Consider the following 27,039-nt stretch of genomic DNA (forward strand, 5'->3'; position numbering starts at 1 on the left):
GGGCTGGGGGCTGCCGGCCACCCTCCCACGCCCCTCACCTTTGCGCCCAGTGGGCAGTAGCCTTTGAGAAAGTCCGTGCAGACCTCCGCCTTCCGGGACACGTAGACGTGGCTGTACGGACAGTTGCTGTTACTGCAGATCCCCTTCAGAAAGTACGAGCACACGGGCATCTGTGGGGGCAAGGGAGCAGGTGGTGAGGACCCGCAGGCCCCTGCAGCGCCCCTGGGCGCATGGGCCCCGTCTGTCCGGTACTACCAGAGCCCCCCCCGTCCAGCCCTCCATCAGGCGCCTGCCCCCCCTTTACAGGTAAGGCAGCGGGTCCCCCCTGAAGGACCGACCGCCTTGGGGCTCCGAGGCCAGGCACGAGCCGTGCGGAGACTGTGGCTGGAGACCCGCACCCCCAAGGGAGAAATGGACACGCAGTGCTGGCCAGCACCTGAGGCCAGGCCAGGTGGGGGCTGCCAGCCCTAAAGGCAGGCAGACCCCTGGCTTCCCCAGAAGGCAAGGCCGCCGGGGCAGGGCACAGGCGAGGATATCCAGGCAGGGCTGGCCCCAGGCCTGCAGGACGGCTCGGGCCCAGATGTGCTGTCACCTGAGCCTGTCACCTGCTCTGAGACGGCCCCAGTTTCCAGGCAGTGGGGCCGTGGTGGGATAGGCGTCTAAAAGCGCAGGGGCTGGAGGGTCAGGGGGAGACAGAGCACGGGGGCTCTAGGTAGAGCAACGGCCGACAGGGCCCGGAAGGTCCGGCAGATTTCCCCACTGCTTGGGCACCTGGCAGCATCTGTGGGCCGGAGGCCTGACTCCACCCAGGGAAGCCTGTGGAGGGACTCTGGGGAGGCAGGCAGGTGCCCCGGAGCAGCCTGGGCTGCGCTGACCACAGGCTGGCGCCGCGGAGGCCTGGCAAGGGGCCTGGCTCCAGTGCCCCGGAAACCAGCAGGTGAGCCCAGGGGGACCCGGGGCGGGTATGGAGTGGGCAGCCTGGGCAGACCCCTGTGGCCCAGCACCCCCCGGCCCCTGGGACACAGAGAGGCGGCCCACTTTCTCCCCACAGGGGGAAACCGAAGCCTGAGGGCCAGCGAGGAGGGGTCTCTGATCTTGCCCACCCTGACCTCTGCAGTTGCCAGGCAACTCTTCTCTGGGGCCCCTCCCCGGGCCACTTCCTGGGCCATCTGGTCACCCCCTAGGGGGTCTCCCCACCTTCGGCAGGCCTGTTGACCCTCCGGGGGGTCTCTCTGGGACCTCTCCTGTCCTCTCTTCTCCTCTCCTCTCCTGTCGGACCCGCCCCTCACGCACCCCACCGCAGCCCCCGGCCCCCAGTGGGTCTCCACCGGCTGGCACTCCGGGGTCTGGCGCCGGCCTGCCAGGGGCCCCACACAGGAGCCTCGCGGGGTGGGGGGCAGAGGGGAGGCCAGTGAGGGAATGAGGGAGAAAGCAAAGAAACAAAGGGTGATTTAACGTGCAAGAGTTTATTTTTAATTGTCTTTTAACTGCAGCGCACGGGGGAGAAGGGCCGGCCCGTTTGGGGCTGCTGGTGGTGCGGCTGCAGACAATTCCCTTAATGTGGCTTTTGATATAGAGCCCAAATTAGCTCTAATAAAAAGGGATAATAAAGGCAACTCTCACAGCCAACGGAGCCCCTCCTAGCTGTCAGCACGGCCGTTACCGAGAGGAAGCTGCATCCTCGTTTCAATTAACCTTGTTTGCACCCACCACGTCCACACAAATAACAATAACATTAATTCAGGGCGCTCGTGCGGGCGCCCACATCAGACAGCTCGGAATGTGCGCCAGCTTCGGAGCCGGAGCTAATGAACCTGAAACTCGACGTGAATTTCCAAATTGCTCACAACAGAGTTTCGAAGCTCTATTAGGGAGAAAAATGCTGATTCTCTTCAAGTTCCTCAAGGGGAAAAGCTGTTGTAGCGGCAGCAGCCTCGGCCCGACCCCGCCTCCCCTAACCTTGCCGCGGCCCCAGAGCAGGGTGGGGGGCTGAGAGGGGTTCCCCGTGCTCACCGAGGCCGAGGGGAGGGGCCCGGGACGGAGGGGCCCAGCGGTGCACCTGCCTGTCCTCCTCTGCCCTTCCTTCCGGCACACCCCGCCTCAGCCCGCTGCCGGGCGCCCACCCCGGGGGGCGGCTGGAGGCCGCCGCTCCTGGGCACGTGGCAGCGGTGGCCACACAGCCGGCTCCCGAGCCGAGAACCGTGGGGCGGTGCCTGCGGGGGACGCGGGGGGGGGGGGGGGGCGGCTCACCTTCTCCTTGGACACATGGTGGGAGAAGGGGCACGTCCCGTCTGTCTTCTTGCACGTGCCCCGGAGAAACCTGTGCAAATGAGAGGAACAGGGTCAGAGGGGCTGGCGTGGGCAGGGACCCCTGTGGCCCCCGCCCCAGAGGCTCACCTGGTGCACACGGCCACCTTGTCGGGGTCGTGGATGTAGGGACAGTGCTCGCCGTGGTTGCACCTGCCGAAGCGGTTGTAGTACATGCAGTATTCCTGCTGCTGCTTCCGCCGCCGCTGCCTCGCCTGCCGGACGATGGCCAGGCTGCGTTGCACGGCCCGGCTGCGGACAGGGCGGAGGTGCGTGAGCCCGGGGGACCCCTTCACCCCCATCCCGTGAGCCCCGAGCCCAACCCTGAGGGACGTACCTGGCCAGGGAGCGGCTGCAGCTGCTGGCAGGGTCCAACCGGCCTGTGGGGCAAGAGGCCGGGTCACGTCAGGCCCGCGGGCAGCTGGCTCTCCCGCTCCCCACCAACCTGCTGGGCGCAGCTCCCCACTGGGCCCCGCTCTCGGCTCAGGCACTGCTGCCCCCCAGGGGAGACTGCCTGCCCTCCTGGGACGCTGCCGGACCAACGCCCACCCCGTGCAGGGGGGGGGGGGGGGCGTACAGGGACCAGATCTGGCAGCACGGCTCCAGGCGACACTGGCTACTGAGCAGCGGCCTCACCTCAAGTCAGGTGGTCCCAGGAAAGCCTAGGTGCTGGGGGCCTCCCTACTACCTTCCTCTGCCGGGGGCAGGGCCCGGGGCTATGAGACCTGAGTGGGGTCCAGAAATTCCACCTGGCTTCACGGTAGCCACTAACGATTCTTATGAATTTAAAGGGTTAAATGAAAATATAATAGTAAGTACGTGGCCACAAAGCCTGACGTCCTCACTCCCAGGCTCTACAGGGACCTAGGTGCCGACCTGGGCCTACACAGGCCCCGGACGAGCACATCCGGCCCGGAGGCCTTCGTGGGCCATGGCGGGTGCCCACTCCCCCAAACCCTAAGTGCAAAGACCCGTCAAGTCCTCTCTGAGGTCACTGACTGTGGCCCAAAGGGGAGCTGTTCATGAAGTGAACGGTGGTGACGAGAAGGGAGCAGGTGACAGGATGCTCAAAGCCAGGGGACAAGGGGCAGGTGGGCAATGTCTGTCCTGTGCAGGCAGAGGGCAGGAGTGCAGACTGACGTACAGCCCCCTGCTTCCCTTTTGTGGATGAGGTCACTGCCCCCCAGGACCAGGGTGGGCCGGGCAGGGCCCAAGACCGCTCAGATGTTCCTCAAACACACATGTGAACCTTCCCAGACCAGATTCCATTTCCCGCAGGCAGCTGCTGAAATGGATCCGGTGGCGAGAGGCAGAAGTGACATCACTCAGAAATTCTAGGGACCTGAGGCAATGACAAAGCATCCAGGCTTAAAAAGGGATGTCCCCAAGCTGCCTGGCTCTGAGCCGCCCCCATCGGAGCTGCATGGGAGGCCTGGGCAGGTGGCCCTCCAGCCACCCAGAGGCCCCTCCCTCGGCCTCCCCAGGACGATCTGTGCCAGGACCTGCTCGGCTCAGTCCCGTCCAGAGTTCCAGACCCGGTCACGCAAGCATTCTGACACTGCATGTGGCCCCCGGGCTGGACCTTCAGGCACCCCCTTCCACATCTAGCCTGCTGCCAAGCCCTAACCACTCAGTGGACACTCCACACAAACACTCCATGTGCCCTCTCTGGGCCACCGTCCCCTGACCAGTGTCTGCCCCTCTCTGAGCCTCGGTCCCCTCAAGCTGAAGCGGGGTGGCTCCAGGGCTGCGTGGTGAGACCCCCCACTGAGAAGGAACTGCTTGGCCCAGGGGCCCAGGGGCCCAGGCCCAGGGGCTGGCCGAGACGGGAACGGGGCCGGTTCCAGAGCGGGGAGTGGGGAGCAGGGCGGGGAGGAGCTGGGCGGCCCGGGGCCACAGCTGGGGATGCAGGTCCCGGGGTACCGGCTGGAGGCCAGTCCAGGTGGCACGGGGTGCTCGCACACCTGCCCGCCCCGGGGATGACGGAGTGCAATCTGATCGCTGCTGGGAGCGCGGCTTCCCGGGCTGCCACCCAGGCTGCCGGTGCCTCTGTGGCGCCATCTGCTCCTGCCAGGGCCCACGGTCAACATGTGTCTGCCTGTCAGGCCTGGTGTCTGAGGGGGCGGGGCGGGGCGGGGAAGGGACAGGTTTACTCCCCTTTCCGTGGTTTGCTCTTAAAAAGATACCAGTGTGGGGCTCGCAGCGGGAGGCACTGTTCAAACCCCGAGCGGTGCTAAAACATGCACATAAAGCAGCTGCTGGAAAAGAGGCCGCGAGGTGCTGCGGGCGCTGCAGGGTTCGGCTGAAAACCGTCGGCAACCGCGGAGCAGGCGGTGCCCAGCCTTCCGAGAGCTGCGCTGCCCGGGGATCTTCCCAAAATAGACCCGGCGAGCTTGGCATCGCGGCCCCACCCCTGCCAGCCCCCACCGGGCAGCGCCTCACCCTTCACAGGCCAGCGAGCCCAGGCAGGGGCTCTGGGGTCAGAGGGAGCGGCCGGGCAGCACAGCCGGCTTCTGCAGCCCCGCGGCGCCCCGGCTGGCCCGGCCATTCCCAGGAAATCGTGGCCCTCGGAGGAGGGGGCCCCAGGAAGAGGCATCCGGAAGGGAGGCAGGCAGCAGGGTGGGGCCTTGGGTGCGTGGCTCCCAGCCCTCTCTTGTGCCCTCTCAGCACAGGGCGGGGTCAGCAGGTCACAAATGACTGGATAACCTGCCCAGGGGTGTGTGGTGGCCGACGAGCGGCAGGGAGCCTACCCCAGTCTGCCTCCCTCGGGGAGCTGGGGGCCGGCCCCGCAGCCTAGGCCGGGGGAGGTGGCTCTGGCAGACACACTTGGGGCCTCTGCTCCACGGCAGGGACCAGCGGGCTCTCGGGTCCGCGACGTACGCCAGGCCTGGTGGAGCACGAGCCGCAGCCCACACCCGGGTGCACCCAGGTCGGGGGCCAAGCCACACAAGGAGAGGCCCCCGGGGCTGGGCCCTGCGGGTGGGCAGGCCTGAGAAGCGGGAGGGAAGTCCGTGGTCACTGGGCTCGGGGGGAGGAGGGTGCCCTCCACCTTCCCCGTGGCTCGGGGGACCCCAACCAGGGGCCAACACTGTCCCAGAGAGGCCCAGCAGCTGGGAGCCAGAGTCAGGACGGGGGCGGGCTACCTCCCTGCCGGGGTCAGAGTTCTGCTGACAGAAAAGAAGAGCTTTCTTTCTTTGATTATTATTTGTCTAAGCAGGCCACTGGCCAGTGGGAGCTCCTGCAGCTGGGGGCGGCCTACCTTCTCCACAGCAAGCGGTCGGGGGTCCGGGTGGCTGGAGCTGGAGGCGGCGGGGGGGGGGGGGGGGCGGGGGGGTCCTCGGTGGGTTCTGGCTCCAGCTCTGCCTCACACTCGGGACACGCCACCCAGTGGTCTGCGTTCCAAGTCCCGCCTCCGGCCCCCGCCTGCCCTGAAGTTGGGGTGGGGGTGGGGGGCTCCCGGGACCCTGCCTGCACCCTGAGGCCTGCGTCCTCTCTTTACGGCCCGAGGCCAGGCGGCCGGGACACCCGGCGCGGTGAGGCCGTAGCTCTGTCCCGCTCTGTGTCCCGAGGAGACTGGAATGCTGTGTGGCTGTGCACCTGCAGGGGCGTGGGCTCAGCGAGGCGCCTTCCGCAGTGAGACGACGCAGGACAGCCGTCTGCTCAGGTGTGGTGCGGCCTATGCCGGGAAGGGAGGGGGAGCCCCACAGCCCCTCCTGCTCTCTGCTCTCCCACCCCAAGGCGGCGGGCGGCCCGGGGTCTCCCGGGAGCTCTGGCTCGCCTCTCTTGTTCCCTCCCTCAAGCGGCCGCCACGCGGCACAGACCCGCCTCTTCCTCTCTGCCTCCAGGTGCCCCTCCTCCCACCATGGACTCGAGGGGCCGGGTGGTGGGTGCGGCCCCACCCCCAAAGGCCCAACCAGCCCGCCTGAGGTCAGGGCCCACGTGGAGCGGCCCACACGCAGCCCCAAACCACAACCCACTTCGGGTCCCTGCTGTAGACAGTGTGAATGCCAGGATGGCCAATGATGATGTCTGGTCGGGCCAGGGAGGAGTCCCTCACACCCGGTGTGAATAAGCAGCCCCCGGCATCACCGGGGCCGACAGGAGGTGAGGGTGCTGAGGAAATGTCAGCAGAACGGGCCTTACCGCTCGGGCCCGACCAGAATATCACTCCGCCGAAAGGCTGCCCGGCAGCCCTCTGTGGCTCCGTCCACCCCACACAGCAGCCCGGGAGGGACAGCCCAGAGAAGGACCGGCGGCCACGTGTGGGGCCTCACAGACCATGAGCACGGATGCCATGGGCTGGCTGAGGGGGAGGGGGCTGTCTGCTCACCCACAGTGGCACGCCCTGGGGCCTGAGTCCCCAAAGGAGGCCCAGCCAAGGCTCTGTACCTGCTCCTCCACTGGGCAGCTAGCTGAGGCCAAGGTGGAAAGGCCCTCAGATCACACAGCCCAATCCCTTGAGAAAGGGATGGGGAAACTGAGGCAGAGAGACAGAGCAGAGCCGTGGCCTTCGGGCCCCCCAGTGCCTCTCCTGGGCAGCCCAGTGCACTCGCCGCCCACCCCCTAGTCCCACGTACAGAGGCCCTGGGGACACAGCTGGGCAGGGCTTCCAGGAAGGGCCCCCAAGCTACAGATGGTCCCAACGCCTGCCTCGCCCCTGGTCCAGGCCTCTTTGGGGGGTGGGGGCCGGGAGCAGCTGGGTCTCTGCAGGCCCCACACTGCCTGCAACCTCACCCTTTTTTTCTTGACAGAAAAGGATGGGGGTAAAATTGGACTGAAACCAAAATATTTTCTAGTTAATTTGTATAATAAGCGAATCCAAAGCATTTCCTTCTCCTCGGCCTGTTTCCCCAGGCCGCGGGGGCATGCGTGGTGGCGGTGGCGGCTGCCTCCAGACACAGCGGGAGGCATTGCCAATGAGATTACGGGGCGCCGTGGCCCCAGGTGTTCGCCCGCCAGGACCGTGTTCACCATACCTGGCTCATCTCCTTTGTCCAGGAGCAAAACGTGGAAAATCAGGGCCCGCTCGGCCGAGCGAGAGGCAGCGCACGCGGGGGCTTCCCCAGGGGACGTGGGGGCTGAGAGGCCTCCCCATCCGTGCCCGGGCTGCTCCGGCTGCCCCGTCGGCTCCGGCAGGGATGGCTATGGGGGCCCGGCAAGCACTGAAGGGGAAAATGAACTCCCGGCCTGGGCCGTGGCCCATTTGGGAAGCGCTCACGGGGATCGGCTCCCTGGGAGCATGGGGTCACGGGCGAGCCGCAGCAGCCGCCCACGATGGACGACGCGTGGTGGGGAGTCAGGAGCCAGGCCCAAAGGCTTCCTGGCCCCCACCTCCGAGGAGCCTCACCTGTGCGCGGGAGGGGCCTGGTGGCGCCATCGCCGCCAGGCCGGCCGGAGGTCTTGGAGAGCTTGTTGGCCGACACCTTGTAAAGGACCCCTCCGATGCAGCGGTAGCCTTTGTTCCTCCACCGAGGGGGGCTGGCCTGTGCTTTCCCACCCCCGGCGGTGGGGCGCAGGCGATTCAGCACCAGAGACCTGCAGAGACAGAGAAATGCCCAGTCGGTCCGGCCCCAGCCGCCCGCAGTCCGTCACCCACTGTCCCCAACCCCACTCAGCCAGGCTGAAGGGGTACAGGTAGGGGACGAGTCTCCCCCTCCATCATGTATAGCGCTGCACGTGACTGTCCAGGCCCTGGCCTTCTGACAGCGTCTCTTGAGGGAGGTCCACTGCGGGGGGAAGGCTCCTGAGGTCCACACCAAGACTGGTGGCCGTCACCACTGCCTGGGAACATCTTCCCCCAGACGCTGCTCCAGCCCACGTCAGCCTGGCCTTTGGGACAGCAGGTGCTTTGGGGTCAGCAGGCCCCACGGCCAGTCCTGCCCCGCCCCTCTATCCACCACATGAGAGCCCAGCATCGAGACCCTCACAGACCCCCACGCAGGCAAGCCATGTGGGGGAAAGACGGGAGATGCTGGAAGGGGTGTGGGACAGCCTGCGGGACTCGCTGAGTGGATGACCCGGGCAGGGAAGGCAGACCAGGGCCTGGATGGCCCTGGTGGCCACCTGCCCACTCCTTCCCTCCAAACTCTCCTCCCACAGGGTCCTGGGCCCTGTCCTGCCAGAAACCGGCACCCCCCGGGGAAGCCAAGGGCGGAGTGGATCGGGAGGAGGCCCTGGATGCCCCCACTTAGAGAGACATTCCCCTGCAGCCACCACAGCTGCGGTGGGCGGCGGCCGCAGGCCCCCAGGCTGTTCTGGCCCACCCGCTCCCTGCCCCCCCAGGGGTCACACGGGCAGGCTGCCACCCAAATGAGGGGACAAGGGCCTCCCACCCAGGGCGCCCGGCATGGAGACTAGCCAGCTTCATGACTCCAGAAGGGTGTGGGGCCTTTCCCCCTCAGGACACATTTCAGCAGCAATTTGTTTGTGCAAATTGACCTTAATTCCATATTAGCTCAGACTCTGCTCATAATGTTATTACCACCGAGCGTCCACACTGCACCCCGCTGGCAAATCTGGGGCTGTGAGTACCGGTGCCTGCCAGCAGCAGGAGGGCAGGGCGTGAGGAGGGTGGGCCTGGCCGCGGGCACCACCACCACCGGCAGCGGGGACCTGGTGAGCAGGCCCAGAGCAGCGCCATGGCGCCTTCCCTTCGGGTTCTCCAACGTCCTCACGCCGCCGCGCACCCCACGGCCCTGCAGCTCCCTTTCCGGGCGGGGCGGGGCGGGGCAGGGCCTCCCGGCGGCACCCAGGCTGGTGGAGGGGTGGTGGCATCGCGGCTGGGGGGTTGACGCCACCCTCACCACATGGCCCCCTGGGCCTTGGTCTCTTTGCAACTCGGGGGTGATTCTCGCCAGCCAAAGCCTCTGAGGACACGTTAGACGGATCCTGTGCGCAAGCGAGCCGAGCTCAGGAGACCCACAGCTTCAGTGTGAGGACAGGCCAGGCAGCGAGGGCCGAGGACACCGCAGCCCGACGGCACTTAACCCAGTTTCCCTTAATTAAAACTCAAGTTCACAGACACCAATCTTGGGAAAAAGTCCCGCCAAGGGACCGCGGCCGGCCTGGCTCGTGCCATGCGTGCCCTACAGGCCCCAGCTATCCCTGCACAGGGTACATCTTGGCAGAAAGAGGGCAGGGTGGGGGGTGTCCTCTGGGGGGAGAAGACAGACCTCCAGGCTTTCCTCAGACCCTGGGTCCCCAGCTCTACCCACCCTGGTCTCAGGGTATCGATGTGTCCAGTGAGTACCTGCCTGTCCCCTTGGCCGGCTCAGAGGCCAGGCCGAGGTATGAGGAGGGTGGGGCCGGGCAGGTCCATCCCGTGTGCCCGCACCTGCCGCAGAACGCCGTGAGCTCAGAGGTGGCTCCGGACCCTCCGCGGGCGCCGGGGTCATTGTGCACAGGGCACAGCTTGGCCTGAGTCCTAACCCCACGACTGAGAGCTGAGCCCAGGGCGAGTGGCCACCACAGCTGGCTCAGCCACAGGCCGACGGGCCGCCAACACCCCTGGCCCCCAGCCCCACGACGTCCAGAACCCTCAGCGGTGTCACCACTGGGAGGGGCAGCTGGGAAGCCTCCGCTCTGCAGCCCCGGGGCTCGAGTGCGCCGGCAGTAAGCCCAGCCCGCGCACACAGCACACTCAGCCCTCAGGGCCAGACCCCAGACGGCCCAGCAGGCCGCGCAGCGAGGTGGCACAGCTGTCGCTTACCAGAATAAGGGCACCACTCTCAGCTGCCTCTTGCCTCGGGGCACAGACCCTCCTCTCCTGGGCCGCCACCATACCTGCACCCCATCCACACCACAGGACGCCACAAATCATGAGGGACAGGTGGGCAGGCAGGCACGTGCCCCACCCCCTTCCCTGGGCCCGGGACCTCAGGATCCACCCCCCTCCCCGGATGCCCCAGAAACCCAGCCCTTCGAGGGGTGAGGGAGCTCACCCCCAGGCACGTGCCCCTGGCCGAGGGACACCCCACCACTCCTTGGGGCAGTCACATAGGTGAAGCCGCAGACAGGGACCAGGCCCAGGCAGGGACCTGTGGAGGGGGAGGCTTGGCAGGCTCTCGGTTTAGAAGGAGCTAGAAGCTTCAGGATAGACTGTGTTCCGGCCCCGAGGGTGGTCCCATCCAGGCCCATCCCACAGCTCTGTACACAGAAGAGCCTCAGTCTGGGGGTTAACGGCTCCCCCTGAGAGTGGGACCCAGGGACACGCTCCTGGCTAGGAGGAGCCTAGCCTGCTAGCTAGCCTCCTAGCTAGCTAGTGCTAGCTCCGGCTAGGCACTGGACACACCCAACGCCCTGCTTGGGAGAAGTGCCCTCCGTGGTTTTTCTTGGCTACAAGGCATACCTCACACATCGCTGATTATTCCCACACTTATTCTTATGGAGGACCAAGACTGAGAGATCGGTCTCCTCTCCCCCCAAAAAACTACGCCCCTGGGTCTGAATGGCAATTATGGGACGACCACGGGCCACCTGGCAGGGCTGCAGGCCTAGCGCCTCGGTTCTCACGCCCTGGCTCAGAGTGGATGGTCTACGCACAGGTGGGCGCACGGCCCAGGGTGTGGGGCTGCCCCCACAAACAGCCCCGGGGCCCACCGTCTCCAGGGGCCCACGCAGGAGCCCCATGGTGCCACAGGACTGTTTGGAGGAGGTGGACGCAGCCACAGAACTCGGGGAGGGCTGGCCTGGGCTGGGGAAGGCCCACCTGCCCGCACACAGCCCAGCCTGCAGCTGCACAGGACCCCCTCCCTCACCCCGGCTGGTTCCACTCGCTGACTTGGGACCTGTGGCCAGGCAGGCGCCGGGCGGGCAGGGGCTGCCTTGTAGCTGTTCAGTGCCTGGGTGTCACGGCACTCCAGTAAATTGTTACCCTAATGGAGAGGACAGCCTTTGGAAACCAACTGTATTGAGAAGAGGGGATAAAATTAATGAGATAATAGCCGGGCCAAGGACCCGGAGAACGCGCCTGCCCTCGCGGCACGGGCCCTGTAATTCCTTTTCTACAACAGGAGCCTCAGATCTAAAGGCTTCTCCCATCCGTCCGGCAGGCCCACGCCGCCAGGAAATTTCATTAACGCTGGAAAATAGGAAAGGTATTAAGCGTGGATAATGAAGGCCAGGGAGGGAACCGTGCCTTAAGATAGTCCTCTTTCTCGCCTTTGTAATGGGAGGCATGAACTTTCCCTTCAAATCCATTTCTAATCCATTTGAAATACTACAGCAAATTATCTTTCCTTCAGCCCGAAAGCGGCCAGCCAATTTACTCCGAATAGAAGTGACAATGCCCCAGGATTTATCACCATAACCTTGACTACACCAGGGTGAGGGCTGGGCCCCGTCGCCCCCCCCCCCGGGGGGGGCACGAGGAACGGGTGGGGGGAGATAACATTTTAAATGAAAAGCAGTGGTAATGGGGAGACAGACACACACACCACAGAAGTAGGTTTAAAAAGAAAAGCTGTCCACGTGTCTGCTGCCTGGGGAGCAGCTGGCAAGTTCCAGCCTGAGGCCACGGAGGCCACCCCCCGGGGGCGCCCGAGAGGAGGGACGACAGGGTCTGGGCCAGAGAGAGGGCCGCTCTCCCGAGAAGCCAGGGAGGACGGTGCTCGCCCATCTCCTGACCCTGGATGCCACACTCCCCACCCTCTGGGCATCTCCTGTGGACACTGCCTACAACGGGTCCACGCGGCCCCCAACACCGTATGCGGGCGCCCCTGCCCGCTGGGTCTGCGGAGACGGGCCCACTCACGGTGTCTTCCAGCGAGCGCGTACACGTGAGGGGCGGACAGGCACACAGGCTCCCAAACACGTGAGCACAAGGACCCTGCCCGCCCTCCTGAGGCCCTGGCGCACCCGGCTCCCCCGCCCCCAGACCCGGGGCTGAGGACACAGCCGGTGAGGCCAGGGAGGCCAGGGGCAGGCTCAGGTGCAAGTGGATGAGGGGCAGGGGTGGGGTGGTCCCAACCTTCAAGAAGCCCGGGACGGCTCACGTCCCAAACTAGGAGCCTCCCCACCAGGCCCAAAGGCACCTTTCAACAAATACCATCTCAGGCTGCCCCGCACAGCCACCTTGCAGCTGAGGGGACCCCAGCCCCCACTCAGGCTCCCGGCAGTCCTCAGGTTTCCCCAAGGAAACCACACGTCACAGCCCACGTGGGCCCACCAGACTGGGGGACAGGGCCAGGCCAACGGGCCACACGAAGGCTGGGCACAGATCCGTGTGCAGGACCGGAGGCCGCGCACCTGGATGGAAAGTCACTGGCGGGAACCGGTGGCCACCTGCCCGCAGTGAGCGCTGTCAGGCCCGCGGAGGCATTTCTGCCGGTGGGTTCTTCCCGCCTCCCTCAGCGAGGGCTCCTGGAGTCGGGATGGCCCCACAGACTGCCCCCCACCTTCCACACAGACCCCTCCCCTCCCTGGGGACCCTCACCCAGCCAGTGACCGCAGTCACCGAGGGACCCGCCTCACCTGAGCTGGCCCGCTCTCTCACCCCCCAGATGCAGGCCGGGTCCCCACCCTGACTCAGAGCTCCCTGTTGGGGTCCCTGCACCCCCCTGTCCAGCCAGCTGGTTTGAAAACAGCATGTTTGACCAAGTCCTGCCCCCACTCCCCTGACCCGCTGCAGCGGGCCCCGCTCTCCTCATGGGGAGCTCCGTCAGGAGACCCTGCCAGCTGGGCTCGCAGACCCTTCCCCCCACCCACCAGCCAGGACTCCAGACACACCGGACACTTCTGCTTCCTGGAAGGCACTGTGGCCCCTCCTTGCATGGGCCTCTAGGCCTGTTCTCCGGGCCATCCCTGAGACCAAGCTCAGAGGTCAGGACCTCAGGGAGCCTGTCTGATCCCCCACGGCCTGCTGTCACGGGCCGCCATCCCCATACAGTGCTCTATCACAGCTTGGCGCACCGGGCCCTGCTCACCACGGTGCCCCTGACCTGGGCACAGGTACACCAGGAGGGAGGGGCTGGGTGCCGCCTGGGGTCCCCCGCACCGTGGCCCTCTTGGGGTCAGTTCAGGTAAGAGTCGGGCAGGGAGAACGGGCAGCAGGGGCTCCCGGAGAACAAAGGGGCCCGAACGCACAGGCGGTGCTGCTGGGGGCGGGGGCGGGAGCACACGGGAGCGCGGACCCTTGGAAAGACCATCGGGGGTCAGCACGGCGGGTGGGTGCAGTGCAGGAGGCTGTGGCCACTGTCCGGGGCCGGCTGGGCAGAGCTGGGGGAGGCAGAGGGCCGAGGTGACCACACACAGGAGCGTGGGCGCGGGTGCCAGCAGAGGGGCTCCGCCAGGCTCCTGGCCGGAACTCAACCTCCGACCCCCGCTGGCTGGGGCAGGGTCAGTGCGTGGCCGAGGACCCGGCGGCCTCTCCAGGTCAGGCCTTCCAAGCCAGTGGTGACCAAGCAGGAGGCGGGCAGGCGGGCTGGGGAGCAGAGAAAACAACCGGGGAAGCATTTTTCAGGAAATGGAGCACGGTTCTGCGAAGCTTCGAGGCGAGCAGGGAGTGCGCCGTCAGCAGAAGCAGTGCCCGGGGGAGGCGGCTCTGCACAGCGAATCCCAAGTAGGTCAGGCTCAGCCGCCACCGTGACAGGCTGCAAAGTGCTTAAGTGGGCTTTCCACGGAAACGCTGACGGGCGCCACCTCAGCTCGGCTCGGGGGGCTTGAGGGCGCCCACACGGGCCTGCAAGGGGCCTGTCCCCCGCCCGGCCGCGGCCCACTCTGCCCCCAGAGCAGCACCCGGCGCCCCGCTCACACGTGTGCCCGGCCCAGAGCCAGGGCAGGGGGCGGGGGGGCCGTCAATGCTGGGCGGTCTATGGGGAGACTTCTGAGGGGGAGGGGGACAGTGTCTCAGGTGAGGGGCCCAGGCAGGACCGGCAGGGTGGGAGGTGAGAGGCTGGGCCGAAGTGCAGGCCAGAGGCAGGAGTCTCAGAAACAGGGCTCAGTGCCAGGGACCTGGCAGATGGCACAGGCCTCGTGACCACCGTGGCAACCTTGGTCTCCTAAGATCCTCCTCCAGCCACACAACGGGCCCCCCCAGGGCGATGTGGCCCACAGCCAGCTCCAGGGACCCCCAATCCCGGTGAGTCAGGGCTGGGGCTCCGTGCCTAGCCGGGGGCTCTGCGCGCTGACCTCCTAACACGTCCTGGGGCCACCGTGGGTCGGAGGCAGGCCGACGGCTTGGCCTTCCGGGACACATCCCGCAGCAGACAAGGGGCCAGGGGCCTGGGTGGGAGCTGGGGGGGAGGGGGGGCGGCGCTATGTGACCTGGGGCGGGGGAGCGGCAGCCTTGTCCGGTGGGGAGGGGCCGGTCCGGGGTGGAGGCTGAGGCCTGGGTGGAATCGGAGGGTGGGTGGGGGTAGGGGCAGGGGGCTGACCTGAGGGCTTCATCACTGAGGTGCTGCTCTGAGGAACCCCCTGTCCGTGTCTCCCCAGTAACGGACGGCAGTGATTCAGGGCGCCCCTGGCCAGCGGCGTGCCGGTGGGCAGTGCTAATCGTGCTGCCTCCGTTACAAATGCCGCGGCTCCATTACGAGGGGCCGGGACTGTTTTATGCGCTCACATCTATTCAATTGGTATTTCGATCAATGGATGCATTACAAGCTTTCCCTTTAAGAGCCTAATAAACAACAAGATGGAAAGTAAAATTCTCCATAAAATGACACTTTTAAAAATCCATTTCAGCTGAAGCTATTGGCGTTTTGTACGTTAGCTACAAAAACCAGGCACTGGGCCTCAGTGGCCCTATTCTGGAGCAGAGTCCAGCTCCAGGGGCAGAGGGCGGGCGCCCAGGCTGGGGGCGGGGGCCGGGCCCTGGACCCGCGAGGTCGTCAGCCCAAGCCCGCCTTGGCCCGTGACAGCGGTGAGGGGCAGGGCCGGCCGTTTCTCTGTTCCCTTGTCTACCCCCCGCACCTCTCTCTCCACCTGCCCCTTCACCACCTCTCTCTTGACCCCCTGCCCCCCGCCCTGTTCGCTGGGCATGTGCAGTTCAGGCTGACCATTCCCCCAGCCCCCAGAACTGCATCGGGCAGACACTCCACGCTAGGGGCAAGCCAACGGAGGGCGACTCGGGCAGCAGAACACCCACCGCACCTCCTGCCCAGGACCCTCTGCGAAGACTTCAGGAGGTCAAGACCCCACCCGGCTCACTGGCTCCTTGGCTGACAGCTCCTAAGGGAACCCGGCCTGAGCCACCTGGCCCGTCTTGTCCACCACCCTCCTGACCGCAGTGCAGCACTGAGGACACCCACAGGGACAGTCACATCCAGGCTGAACCCCTACCCGTGCTCCACATCCCTCCTGCAAGCTCCGCCCCCAAGCTTGTGCCCCTCGCCTCCAGCACCTTCCACCTGGAACAGCACTCCCTCCTCACCCCTGGTCTCACACATGAGCCACCCCCGCCCCTCGTGGGTGGCCCCCTAGGGCATTCACGCTTGCATGTGTCATGAAGGGGCCCTAGCATCCGGACACAGCTGGGCTGAGGGATGCCAGGGGGCAGCCCACGCCAGAGGCACGTGACAAAGTGAAAACATAGCGAGACCCACACAGAATGCCAGGAGCCCTGACCGTCGTGGAGCCCTCGTGTCCACCTGAGGGGACTCATGGACTGAGGGGGTGGAAGAGCCAGGTGCCTCCCTCCCCCACCCCCCAACCAGAGGGGATCACGGAGCAAGTGCAGCCTGGCTCCCCTGGAAAGGGGCCGGTGTCTTCAGCGGGCCACGCAGACACCACACAAACACCAGGAAAAGGCGCACGAGCTCAACAGCCAACGCTCGAGAGCCAGAAGGCGAACAGGGAGTTGCCTTCGGGGGGACTGCGGGAGAGGCACAGCCTTCCAAGACCCCCGCAAGAGCGGGCTGGAGCATACGAAAGAAAGCAACACACTTAAACATGGGGGCAACCCCAGCAGGTGTGCCCAGCGGCGGTGCAGAAGCCCTAGAACATCGCTCCGGCAACACTTCGAACAGGTGGGATGAGCAAGCAGCCCAGCGGCCCGGGGGGTTCCCGCCGGTGGGCGGGGTTCCCGCGCGGTGGGCGGGGTTCCCGCGCGGTGGGTGGGCTAGGAGAATGAAATGCAGGGCCAGGGCACCCTGCCGGCAGTGGGCAGCCCTTTTCCGATCCCCTCTATCCCTCTCTCTCTTGCCTCTCCCACGTGTGTGCTCACTCTGTCTCTCGCAAAAATAAATAAGCAAAAAAATTTCAAAAACAAGAAGTTTATTTATTTATTTTGGGTGGGGAGGAAGAGAGAATGAGGGGGAGAGAGAAAGAAATCTCAAGCAGGGTCCACACTGTGAGAGAAGAGCCCGATGTGGGGCTGGAACTCACGAACCGTGAGATCATGACCTGAGCCGAAGTCGGACGCTTGAGCAACTGAGCCACCCAGGCGCCCCAATAAATAAATAAACCTAAAAACAAATTAAATGCAACTCTGCTGCTTTGGAGGCTGATTGGTGGGGGAAGGCTGAGAAACTGAGCTTAGGTTTCTCAAGTTCATCTGGAAGAACAAACATTTAGGAGTGATGAAGGCAAGGAAGGTTAGTCGTAAGGACGCGGAGTCCAGAGATGGCACGGTCTCCGGTCCCCTGGACTCTGGCACAGCCGAGGGCTCATTTCAATAAATATGTCTCTGTGGGGACACAAAGGAACCATGACCCCTACCTTAGATCACAAGTAGAAGTTACTTCAGGAAGAATCACAGGTAAACTAGTCACACTTCTAGAAGGAAACATGGCGTTGGGGTAGGCAAATATTTCTTACACAGGACACAAGACCACTGCTCATAAAAGAAAAAGACTGATAAATCAGACACGGTTAAAACACAAGCCCCAGACCATGAGAAGACCTGAGAAACGATCCATAATATGTAAAGAACTCCAGCAGATCAATAAAAAGGGGGCACAAAGGGCTCCAAGGGACACTTCACAAAGGGGCACAACAGCGGACATTAAGGTGGGGCAGATGCTCGACGTTGTAAGTCACCGGGACACACGAATTAAGACTTCCGTGAGAGACCGGCACGGTCCACCAGCGTGGCCACAAAGGGGAGGACAGGGCCCAGGAGGTGCTGGTGAGGCTGGGGTGCTCCTGTGCCGACCAGGACAGCCCCTGCGGGGCAGCGGCCTTACTACGACCGCACAGCACCCCCACCCTCTGAGGCAGCAAGTCCGAGGAAACGAGGGTTCCGAGCTATTCGGCGACACGCCCAGCAAGGCTAGAACGACCCACTGAAAGCACAGTGACTGCACCGTGGTGCGTCCACACGCCTGGACGGAGAACAAGCTACTGCTACCCACGGGGACGCGTCTGGGCCCGGGAACGACGGGGTCTCAAGCCACAGACGGGCGACGTACACAACAGAAATCGATTTCTCTCAGTTCTTTTCTTACAGTCCAAGATCAAGGAGCCAGCATGGTTGGCTGCTGACAGGCCACCTTGTCCCCAAGTCCTCTGTAAGTCTGCAGGGAGAGCCCCGGTGGCTCTTCCTCTCCTGAGAAGGATGCCAATCCTGTCAAATGAGAGTCCCGCCCCATTGACTTCATTTAACCTCAATGACCTCTGTAAGGCCCCAGCTCCACACACAGCCACACGTGGGGTCACTCAGGCCATAACGAACATGAGCAAATGCGGCCGGACACCAAGCAACACGTACTGTGTGACTCCGTTCCCCCGGGGCTCGAGAACTCGGAGGCAGGGCTAGCGTGGCCTGACAGTGGCCGAGGGGGCGGGGGGGGGGGGGGTACCGTGTGGGCCGGGGTGGGAGACCTGACCTGAGTGGTGGGTACACAGGACAGAAGTCCACAGAACTGACCACCGAACAAACAAACCACAAACGTTTCGCAAGGGAAAATTAAAGAGAGAGATCTGTGCAGAAAGCCAAGTTTAGGAACAAGCATTTCCACACAATAAAGGCGTCATTTTTAAATAACAGAAAAGTCTGATACTTAATGGTCCTGAGACAACCAGATAGCCATTAAACACAATTAAATTTGAACCTTAATCTTACAGCATATTCCCGAATAAATTCCAGGTAGGTTAAAGCTTTAAGTGTAAAATCTGAAACCCTAGCACTAGAAGAAAATATAACTGAACTTGTATAATCTTAGGTGGGGAAGCCTGTTCTACACAAATCAACAGGCTAAGTCTTAAGAGACTGGCAGATTTAAGTACACGGAAAAGCAAAAAGATCTGTTAAAAATCCTCATGAACAAAACTGGAAGGCAGAATTCAAACTGAGAAACGACGGACCGTCTATAAAACAGGGGTGACAGCCTGAGCACCCAAAGAGTCTGGCAAACCTGTTAGAAACAGGCCAGAGGCAAATGAACGGTAAACATCTGAAATGTTGAACGTGACAAAGAATACAAATAAAACTGAAATTAACATCGGACAGCTTTCTCCTCCAGTACAGTCGAAAAGCCTCTGGCAGCAGGTGGGCGCTCGGGCAGAGAAGGGTGGGAGAAGGCCCGTGGGGGCGCTGCAGGCCCCCCCCCCAACCAGCCTAAGCCTGGCGGGCAGAAGAACAAGGACAGCAGGAATTGCAGCTGCCAGGCCTGAAGGGTGCCCAGCTGGTGATCCAGGTGTGTCCACCTAGCCAGCAAGACAAATGTCCACTCCTGCAAGTAGCCTTCCAGTCTGCAGACCAGAGGGCAAAGGCCACGTGTCGCAGGGAGGACGTGGAGGCAGCGGGGGTCGTGAGTCAGGTGGGAGCTGAGTCTGGCACCAGCCCGAGTCGCGCCCACTCCCTGTTCTAGCACTGTGTGGATGACAGGCGCCAGCACCTGGCGGTACAGTCTTAGAGAGAGGACGTTCCAGGTGGAAAGCACTTGGCCAGGCCCGAACCGAAGTAGGAGCTGGGGACAGGGGAGGGGGAGGGGTGTGCGTGTGTGCAAGGTGCGGAATGCTTCAGAGCACACGCGGGGAGGGGGGGGGAGGGCAAAGGGGGCGCTAAGCCCCGCCCACCGCAGTCGGGGTGGGGAGGGGGAGGCGGGGGGCGGGGCCGGCGGGGCGGGGCCGGGCGAGACCCACCGGCTCTCGGCCTGCCCCGCCCCCAGAAGACAGAGGCCCGCCTAGGGGACAGAGCTGGGGCCATAATTTATGCTCCCCCGCCTATGCTTTATGGCTTTCTTAATTCGGCTCCTGCTACTATTAATGTAGTTAATGCTGAGATTATATCTATTTTCTGGCGTCAGGCGGTGATTTATTCAAGCCATTTTTCCGGTGGAGGCTCCCACGCTGTTAAATCAAGTGCCTTGCCAATTAAGTGCTGACTTGGGAAGTGGACGCAATCTTAACAGACATCTAACCGCAAATTAAACCGGGGCTCCTTACTCTGGGGAGTGGGCGGGGCAGCCAGGGAAACCTTGCTGACTTCGAGGAAAGTCAGAGGAAAATAAAACCACCCTGCACCTGCCCGCTGGCTCTCAGATAGGGGCACCAGAGGTGCGGGCCCTGAGCCAGGCTCAGCACAAGCTGGGGTCAGGGCTCCCCCTGGCCATGGTGGTCACCCTGCCCGGGGGGTGGGGGGAGCAGCTGGAGAAAGGGCCCGCAGGGGTCACTGCGCCTGTCCCAGCACAAGGAGGTCTCTGTAGCTGCGGCCCCCATCCACCCAAACAGAACACCTCTCAGACATCCCCAGGACCCCTGAGCCGTTCCCAGTTCCCAGTCTGCACGTGTGGTGGCAGAAAGACCCTCGGACAGCCTTAAGAGGGTGCCAGGTGGGAGGGGAGGAGGGGATGGGCGATGGATGGGCTGTATCCTGCCTCAGCAACGCAGACCCTGGTCCTAGCCCAGAAGGGCGAGGGAAGGCCCCCGAAGGAAGGGCAGTAGAGGAGGGGCTCATGGAGTCCCATGCCTCAGGACAATGCCCCATGCCGCTGGTGGGGGTGGGGGAGGGAAGTGGGGAAGGTAGGTGGGGAGCAGGGAGGCAGAGGTGAGGCTAACTGCCAGAGCCCTGGCACGAGTAAGACACCTGGCCCTGTCCTGCCCCCCACAGGAGCCTCCCCCCAGAGAACCTGTGGGTGCCACAGTGCGGCCCCGGGATGCGGCGGCAGCCGGGCCGCCTAGGCCAGCACGTGCTTATAGGAGCTCTTCGGCCGTGGTCCTCAGGGGCTGTGAGCCGCGACACCTCGGCTGACACAGGAACCCGCTCTCCTGTGCCCCCCAGCCCCTGGAGCAGTGTCTCCCTGACCGTCTCCACAGGCCCTGGCCCAGCCCCGAGAGGGGAGCCATATTTTGGGGTAAGAGCAGGCTGAAGGGTCGATATACGCAAAGAGTTGAATATGATATTGATTATGCGAGTGACGCTTTACTACCGCCTCTAAAACCAGGATGAAAGCGATATTTAAAACGGTGTTGGACTGTGTAAGGCACCCAGGTACCACTGGATGACAAGGGCGTTTTATTTCTTCCTGTCAGAGGCAGTATTTTCAGCTTCCTCTGCTCCTCATCTGCAGGGACATCAGGGTCACCAGTGCTGTCACACGAGGGCCCGCGGTGCTGGCAAGGCGTGGCCGAGGGGCCCAGGCACAACCTGAGGACAATCTTCCCCAGGTTCCACGGGGAGATACCTGCCAGGACCTTCTTAGGCTCCCCTCCCAACGGTCCTGCTGTTTTCAGAATGAAGCTTCCCTCCGGCAGACCAAGGGACGGTCTGGTGTTGTCATGAAACACACCTGGCCGATGCGGTTACTGCTGGCCCACGGGAGGCCACAGCATGGCTTGTGGGCTAGCCATGGCAGCAGCAGCTCTTAGAGGGTCCTGTCCTCCTCAGGGTTTGCTCCCAAGGGGGCGAGGCGCCTGCGGCCCAGCCCCTTTCCTGCCATTTCCCCCAGAGCTGCTGGCAGGACTCGGCCACTCAAGCCAGTCTCCAGAGAGGAAAGCAGCCACGTGCGTGTCACACGGATCAAGACACGGTGCGTGCGCTACAGCGGGCAACACGGGCCGACCCCGGCGAGGGGGAGTGAGCCTGCCAACAGGGCCACCCAGGGGCAGATGGCCCAGGGCCCATGCACGTCGGGGGTGGGAGACAGCTGGGGAGAGTGCGGACCCGTCAGGGCTGACACAGCGATGGGGAGGCAGGAGGGCCACCAGAGGGGCTGGAACCCGCCTCACAGCCACGGCCAAGCCCCGTGCGCACGCAGGCCCGAAATCCCCACACACCTACTCGTCCTGGCTTCCCTCCTTCACTGGGAAGCCCACCTTCCCTGTTTCTGGAACCCACGGCATGGCCAAGGTACCAGGATGCAGCTCCCCACGGTAAGAGTCAAAGAGTGCCAGGCAGTGGGAGCAAGACGGGGACAAATGGGTCCGCGGAGAAGCAGGGACAGAGAGGAGGGATGGGAGGGACGCAGACACGTGGAGGCAATGACAGGGGAAGGGCAGAGACCAAAGACAGAGTGACCAAGGCTAGAAGACCAGAGACACACTCACACACGTGATGTGTGACCAGGGGGCTGGCGATGACAGAGGCCGTGCTGGTATGAGTGCCCCACTGCCCCGACAGTGGCCCCAGCTCCACCAGGGCTTCCTACCCAGCAGCATGGCCCTCTGGGACACAGATACCAGGGACCAGCTCACCACGGGCCCAGAGGAGGTGACCAGCCCTGCATGACGGGCAGGTCCCAGCCTGAGACAGAGCAGATGGGGGGAGGGGTGCGGGGGGCCATGGTGTCTGCCACCCTCCTGTCCCACGAGGCCTCCGCGTCAGGCCTGTTCTGGGGCCCCTTCCCGCCCACGCCATCCACAGACAGAGCCCGGGAGCCACCTCTGACGTGGTCTCGCCACAAATACTTTTTACGATGTCTGTGACCCAGGCCGGACACCAGCAATCCCCAAGGCTAGCGACGCCCCAAGTGGTGACACAAACACCGGAGCAGGGGGGGGGGGGGGGACGGGACATCGGTCATAGGGGCCACGTGACCACTAAGGAGAACGGGCAGAGGCTCAGACTGACAGGGATATGGCAGTTCAGCCCCACCCCACGTGAACATCCTCCAACTGATGCCAACACCCCCCAACCCCCGTGCCAACCCCCGACAGAGCCAAGGAGGAAGCAGCCTGGAATAGGGCTGAGGCGCCCCTGCCGGGGGGCACAGGGGCCACGGGGCACTGTGCTGGCCCAGCCAAGGGCAGCCTCTCCTGGGGGCTGCAGACCTGGACTCCTGATCCTCTCACTGTCCTCCATCACCACATGGGGCCATCTTAGAGGCAGGGACAGGGACCAAACGTGTGAACAGACCCCAGACCCAGAGGGACCAGCTGGCCTGTGCTGGTGTCCTGAGGGCCTGATGCCACGGGGGCTCCGGGGAGGCTTCGACGTGTTGTCCGACACTGGGCGGGTATTTGACCGTGAGCACAGGCTGCAGGAAGGCACCGAGACGCCCTCTCCTCACCCCTCGGGGTCCTGCGTCCCGGGCCCAGCTCTGCAGCGAGGGGCTGGGCACCAGTGTCACTGGGAAAAGGTCCCCTCCTCTAGATGAGCTTCCAGAGGGAGATGAGGTGTCCCTTGACGGGGTCCCGGCCTCAGCGCCCATCCGGGCCAACCCCACATCCCCACCCCCGCCCTACCCCCCACCCCCGCCCCCGGCCCCACACTGTGCCGAGGGGCACAGGCAGGTGTCCCGGCCTCCGGAGGACGTGCTCAGCCCTGCTGCCACGGGGCTGCTGACAGCTGAAAGGCCTGCGTGCTTCAAACAGACAGAGAAATAAATAAATAACCGAGGCGCGCTTTGAACCGACTTCCAAATTAAGAGTTGCATCCTCGCTGTCAGGCCCCCGCCAGCGGTTTCTGCAGCACCTCCCGAGCAGAAGCACACCTCAGCCCATTTATTAGAATGATGAAGGCAGAGGGACCTACAATTGCACTCCTTCCTTAATGAGCAGCCGAAGGGATCGGTAAGCATAATTTCAGAGGCCAGTAATATTTTATATAATCGCCGAGTGGTTTAAATTGAAAACCCCCAACTGAATCAATATTTACTGCATTGAAACGAAATGAATAGTAATAAGTCACTAAGCTCCCTGTCCTGTTTCATAAAATAAAAAATTATAAAAATGAGCACAGGCGCAGGGAGGCCATCACATTAACTTTTACGGTACTTGGGGAGCCGTAACCGCCTGTTCTCATAAAATAAAATTCTAAAAAACCTGCCGGAGGAGGCCTGCTTCAGCACGGCATGGGGAAGCGGGCGGGGCCCGGGGGTCACCCCCAAGGCTCCCTCCCAGAGCCCTGCCCTGGGGCCCACGGGAGGCCCTGCCCTGGTCTCTGGCCAGAGCCTCAGCGCCTGTCATCCCCAGGCCAAACTTCCCGCTCTCGTTTCTTTGCCTGGCAGTGGGACAGGCGGTAGTGGACGGGTGTCCCCGTGCGTGGAAGAAAGGCTGTGCTCTGACCAGGCCGGGGCCCCGGGCTGGAGAGGGACGTGTGTGAGGGCCGAGGGTGCGGTCCAGCAAAGGTGCCCTGTGCGCTGGGGCGCCTGGGTGGCTCAGTCAGTTAAGCCTCCGGCTTCGGCTCGGGTCATGATCTTGCACTCTGTGAGTTCCAGCCCCGCGTCGGGCTCCGTGCTGACAGCTCAGAGCCTGGAGCCTGCTTCGGGTTCTGTGTCTCCTTCTCCCTCTGCCCCTCCGCCTCTCATGCTCGCTCTCTCTGTCTCTCTCTCAAAAATAAACAAACATTAAAAAATTAAAAAAAAAAAAAGGTGCCCTGTGCGCAAGCACCACGCGGGAGCCCACCTTCCCCTGTGTGGGGCCCTGAGAGGCCGGGCTTTCCCTGGGGAGCTCCAGGTCCCCCAGGGAGACCGCAGCCTCCAGGGCTCCTGGGAGGCTCCTGGAATCGGGGCACAGCCATGCTGACAGAGACCAGGGCCGGGTGAGAGCCCCCCGGGGGAGGTGTCCCTAACTCTGCACACTGAACTCGGGGCTGAGACCGGCAGCACGGCAGCCACAGGGGCACAACCCCCAGAGGACCGAGGGCCCCCCTACCACCCACCGCCAGACTCCAGGACAGGAGACAAGGCCACATTCAACCAGGGAAGCCTGAACTGGCAGGGAAGACACACAGCCGGAAACAAATGTGCTCCCGTAGCTCAAGAACAAAGGACAGACCAACTTAAAAATGGGCCAAGGAGCCCAAACGGCCGTAGGTAAGCCCACAAGTAAGTGCTCAACATCGTGGGAAGTCAGGGAAATGTAAATTAAACCACAACCAGATGCTGCCACGGAAAATGTGAAAATCGGAAAGAGCGTAACACCGCGTGCCGTAATGGGGACAGAAAGGACACCTCCGCTCTGGGGAAGGCTTGGCGGTTTCACGTGGAGTCAAACACACCCTCCCGCGTCCCCGCAGCCCCACTCCCGGGCGCGCACTGAGGGGAGACGGGAACACGGGTCTACGCAGAGCCGGGGGAGAAGAGTCGGCTGCCTTGGTTCCCGTCCCGAAGTGGGAATAACTCACCTGTCCACCGGGAGGAGCACAGACGAGCAGGGGTGGGAGCAACGGGAGGGCCTGGGCCACGAGCTGTGTGGTGCTGATGCCAGGGTCGGAGGCTGGAGCGCTCCAGATCCAGCCTCGAGAGCCTGCAAATCCACGGTGCGGACAGGCGGGACGGGCTTCCTGGGTGTGGGTTGCCGACGGGGACAGCGCGGAAGCACTCTGGGCGACAGAACACCCCGACGTCGACGGAGGGCCGAGCCACACAGGGGTGGCGTTTGCCAAAGCTCAGAGCCGGACACTTAGCCTCGTGCGCCACCCCGGGCGTCCATGTCAGCCGAGAAGAACTAGACACAGACGTCGAGCTCTACTGAGCAGGTGTCCCCGATGGGGGACAGTCCCAGATACGCCCCAGGGGAAGGCAGAAGGAAGCGTGCCCAGCCGGAACTGGCAGTATGGCATGAATTCCGGGTGCTGGGTCCACACACGCACTCAACGGGGCCGGGGGGCAAAGACATACACCCCGAGCCGGGACGGCCCTGCTATGTGTCCCTGTCACCCCAGCCCCACGAGACCCTTGGCTGTGGGGGACTGAGGGCAGCCAAGAGCCACTGCACCACGAGGAGCCAGGTTCTGTGACAGGCGGCTGGTTCCGAGCTGGCAGAGCGAAAGTTCCGTGGGGCGCCCCGTGTGGAAAGGACCCGGGCCACAGAAGGGGCCCCGAAGCCCAGGCTGGCACAGACCGAGGGCCGGACGAGTCACGACGGTGACAGGTTACAGCCTATCAGATACAGTACGAATCCGACGCCACGCTAGCATCAACAGATGAACAAACACATCAAGCAACGGGGGATAAGGGACAGCGGTTCCTGGTAGGATGCCACGCAGCCAGTACAAAAGGACACAGGGTTAAAGTCACGAAGGGTCTAGAATGCATGGGTGAAGCCCAGCAGAGAACAGGGTGCCGTACGCAGGGCCAACGCCTCCCCACGAACGCCTGAGGACCCACACGGGCCGCCAGGCAGGCAGGCAGGTCACCCCCCCCGGCACCAGGCAGCCAGACGCCAGGTCCTCCAGGCCACCCAGCACTTCCGTGACATTGCTGCTGAAATGGCAGATCTGAGTCTCCTCACAAGGAGGCGTCCGAGCCCGGGGACGCTGCACAAAGCACCTGGCCTCCGCTCTCCAAAACATCAGCGTCAGGAAAGACGGAGCGAGGTTGAGGGCCGGGTCCAGCCTCAAGGAGGCTGAAAAGATGCAACCCCCAACCGCCGTGGGGCTGCACACCAGCTCTGCCTCCAGGCAGCCCTCCCGGATCTCAGGGACCACACTGCAGTGCCCGGTCAAGGGTCACCAGGTCTGCAAATTCCACCCAAATGGTCGTATATGAACACAGAGGGGAAATATGATACAGCCGATGGGGCAAAGCATAAGCAGTCAGTGAACTGAGGCGAACAATACAAGGTCTGCAACTTTTCTTTTTTTTTTTTTTCAATTTTTTTTTTCAACGTTTATTTATTTTTGGGACAGAGAGAGCCAGAGCATGAACGGGGGAGGGGCAGAGAGAGAGGGAGACACAGAATCGGAAACAGGCTCCAGGCTCTGAGCCATCACCCCAGAGCCCGACGCGGGGCTCGAACTCGCGGACCGCGAGATCGTGACCTGGCTGAAGTCGGACGCTTAGCCGACTGCGCCACCCAGGCGCCCCTCTGCAACTTTTCTGTACGTGCAAAAGTATATCAAAATGACATACCCCAAAATTTTTTACCCAAAGTGTTTACCCCCAAAAATTAGATGCAAGAAACCTGTGAGGACGCTGTGACTATCCTCTCCCTACCTCCCTCTCCGACAGCCCCAGACCCACCCTGACCCTCCCCAACATACCGACCCCCACGGCGGCCCCTGGAATTCACCGTCTGGGCTTCAATGGGTGGTCAGCGGCAACGGGCACCATCCAGGCAACGTACTGGGCATGACGCGGGAGGGGGGCAGTACACGGCCCACTCAGGCCACAAGCCACAGAACACATCCGCAGGGCTGGGCAGAGGCAGATGCAGTCAGCAAGTCCAGACGCCCTGGAGCAGGAGCCCAGCACCGCCAAGGTTAGGCGGCCCAATGGGCTCCAGAGTACGGCACCCACTATCCCAGGCTAGGCCCGGGGCCTCGTCAAGCCTCTGCGCTTGAACCTGTTCTGCCTGTTCAGGCTTCTCGGGGTCCCCTCCATGCTGTGCATGCCGGGGGAGACCCCTTCCGTGCCTGGCCACGTCCCTCTCACCACAGCCAGGCCTGGCTGAGATGCACGGCGACAGACGGGC

General features: G+C 63.5%; 1 protein-coding gene across 1 annotated transcript in view; it reads right to left on the bottom strand.

The window, feature by feature from the left end:
* The window catches only part of ZC3H3 (zinc finger CCCH-type containing 3), an 88,674-nt gene that overhangs the window by 19,583 nt on the left and 42,052 nt on the right, over positions 1–27,039 (bottom strand). The window contains exons 5-9 of the mRNA XM_047074274.1: positions 7,655–7,842; positions 2,645–2,687; positions 2,398–2,559; positions 2,251–2,320; positions 39–170 (exon numbers count right to left, since the gene is read on the bottom strand). Of these exons, the coding sequence (XP_046930230.1) occupies positions 39–170; positions 2,251–2,320; positions 2,398–2,559; positions 2,645–2,687; positions 7,655–7,842 (595 nt within the window). The remainder of the gene's footprint in view (positions 1–38; positions 171–2,250; positions 2,321–2,397; positions 2,560–2,644; positions 2,688–7,654; positions 7,843–27,039) is intronic.

This window comes from Lynx rufus, unplaced genomic scaffold (assembly GCF_022079265.1).
Source record: "Lynx rufus isolate CCGP_SWC_20201006 ecotype Redwood Valley unplaced genomic scaffold, mLynRuf1.p SCAF_12, whole genome shotgun sequence".
Classification (NCBI taxonomy): domain Eukaryota; kingdom Metazoa; phylum Chordata; class Mammalia; order Carnivora; family Felidae; genus Lynx; species Lynx rufus.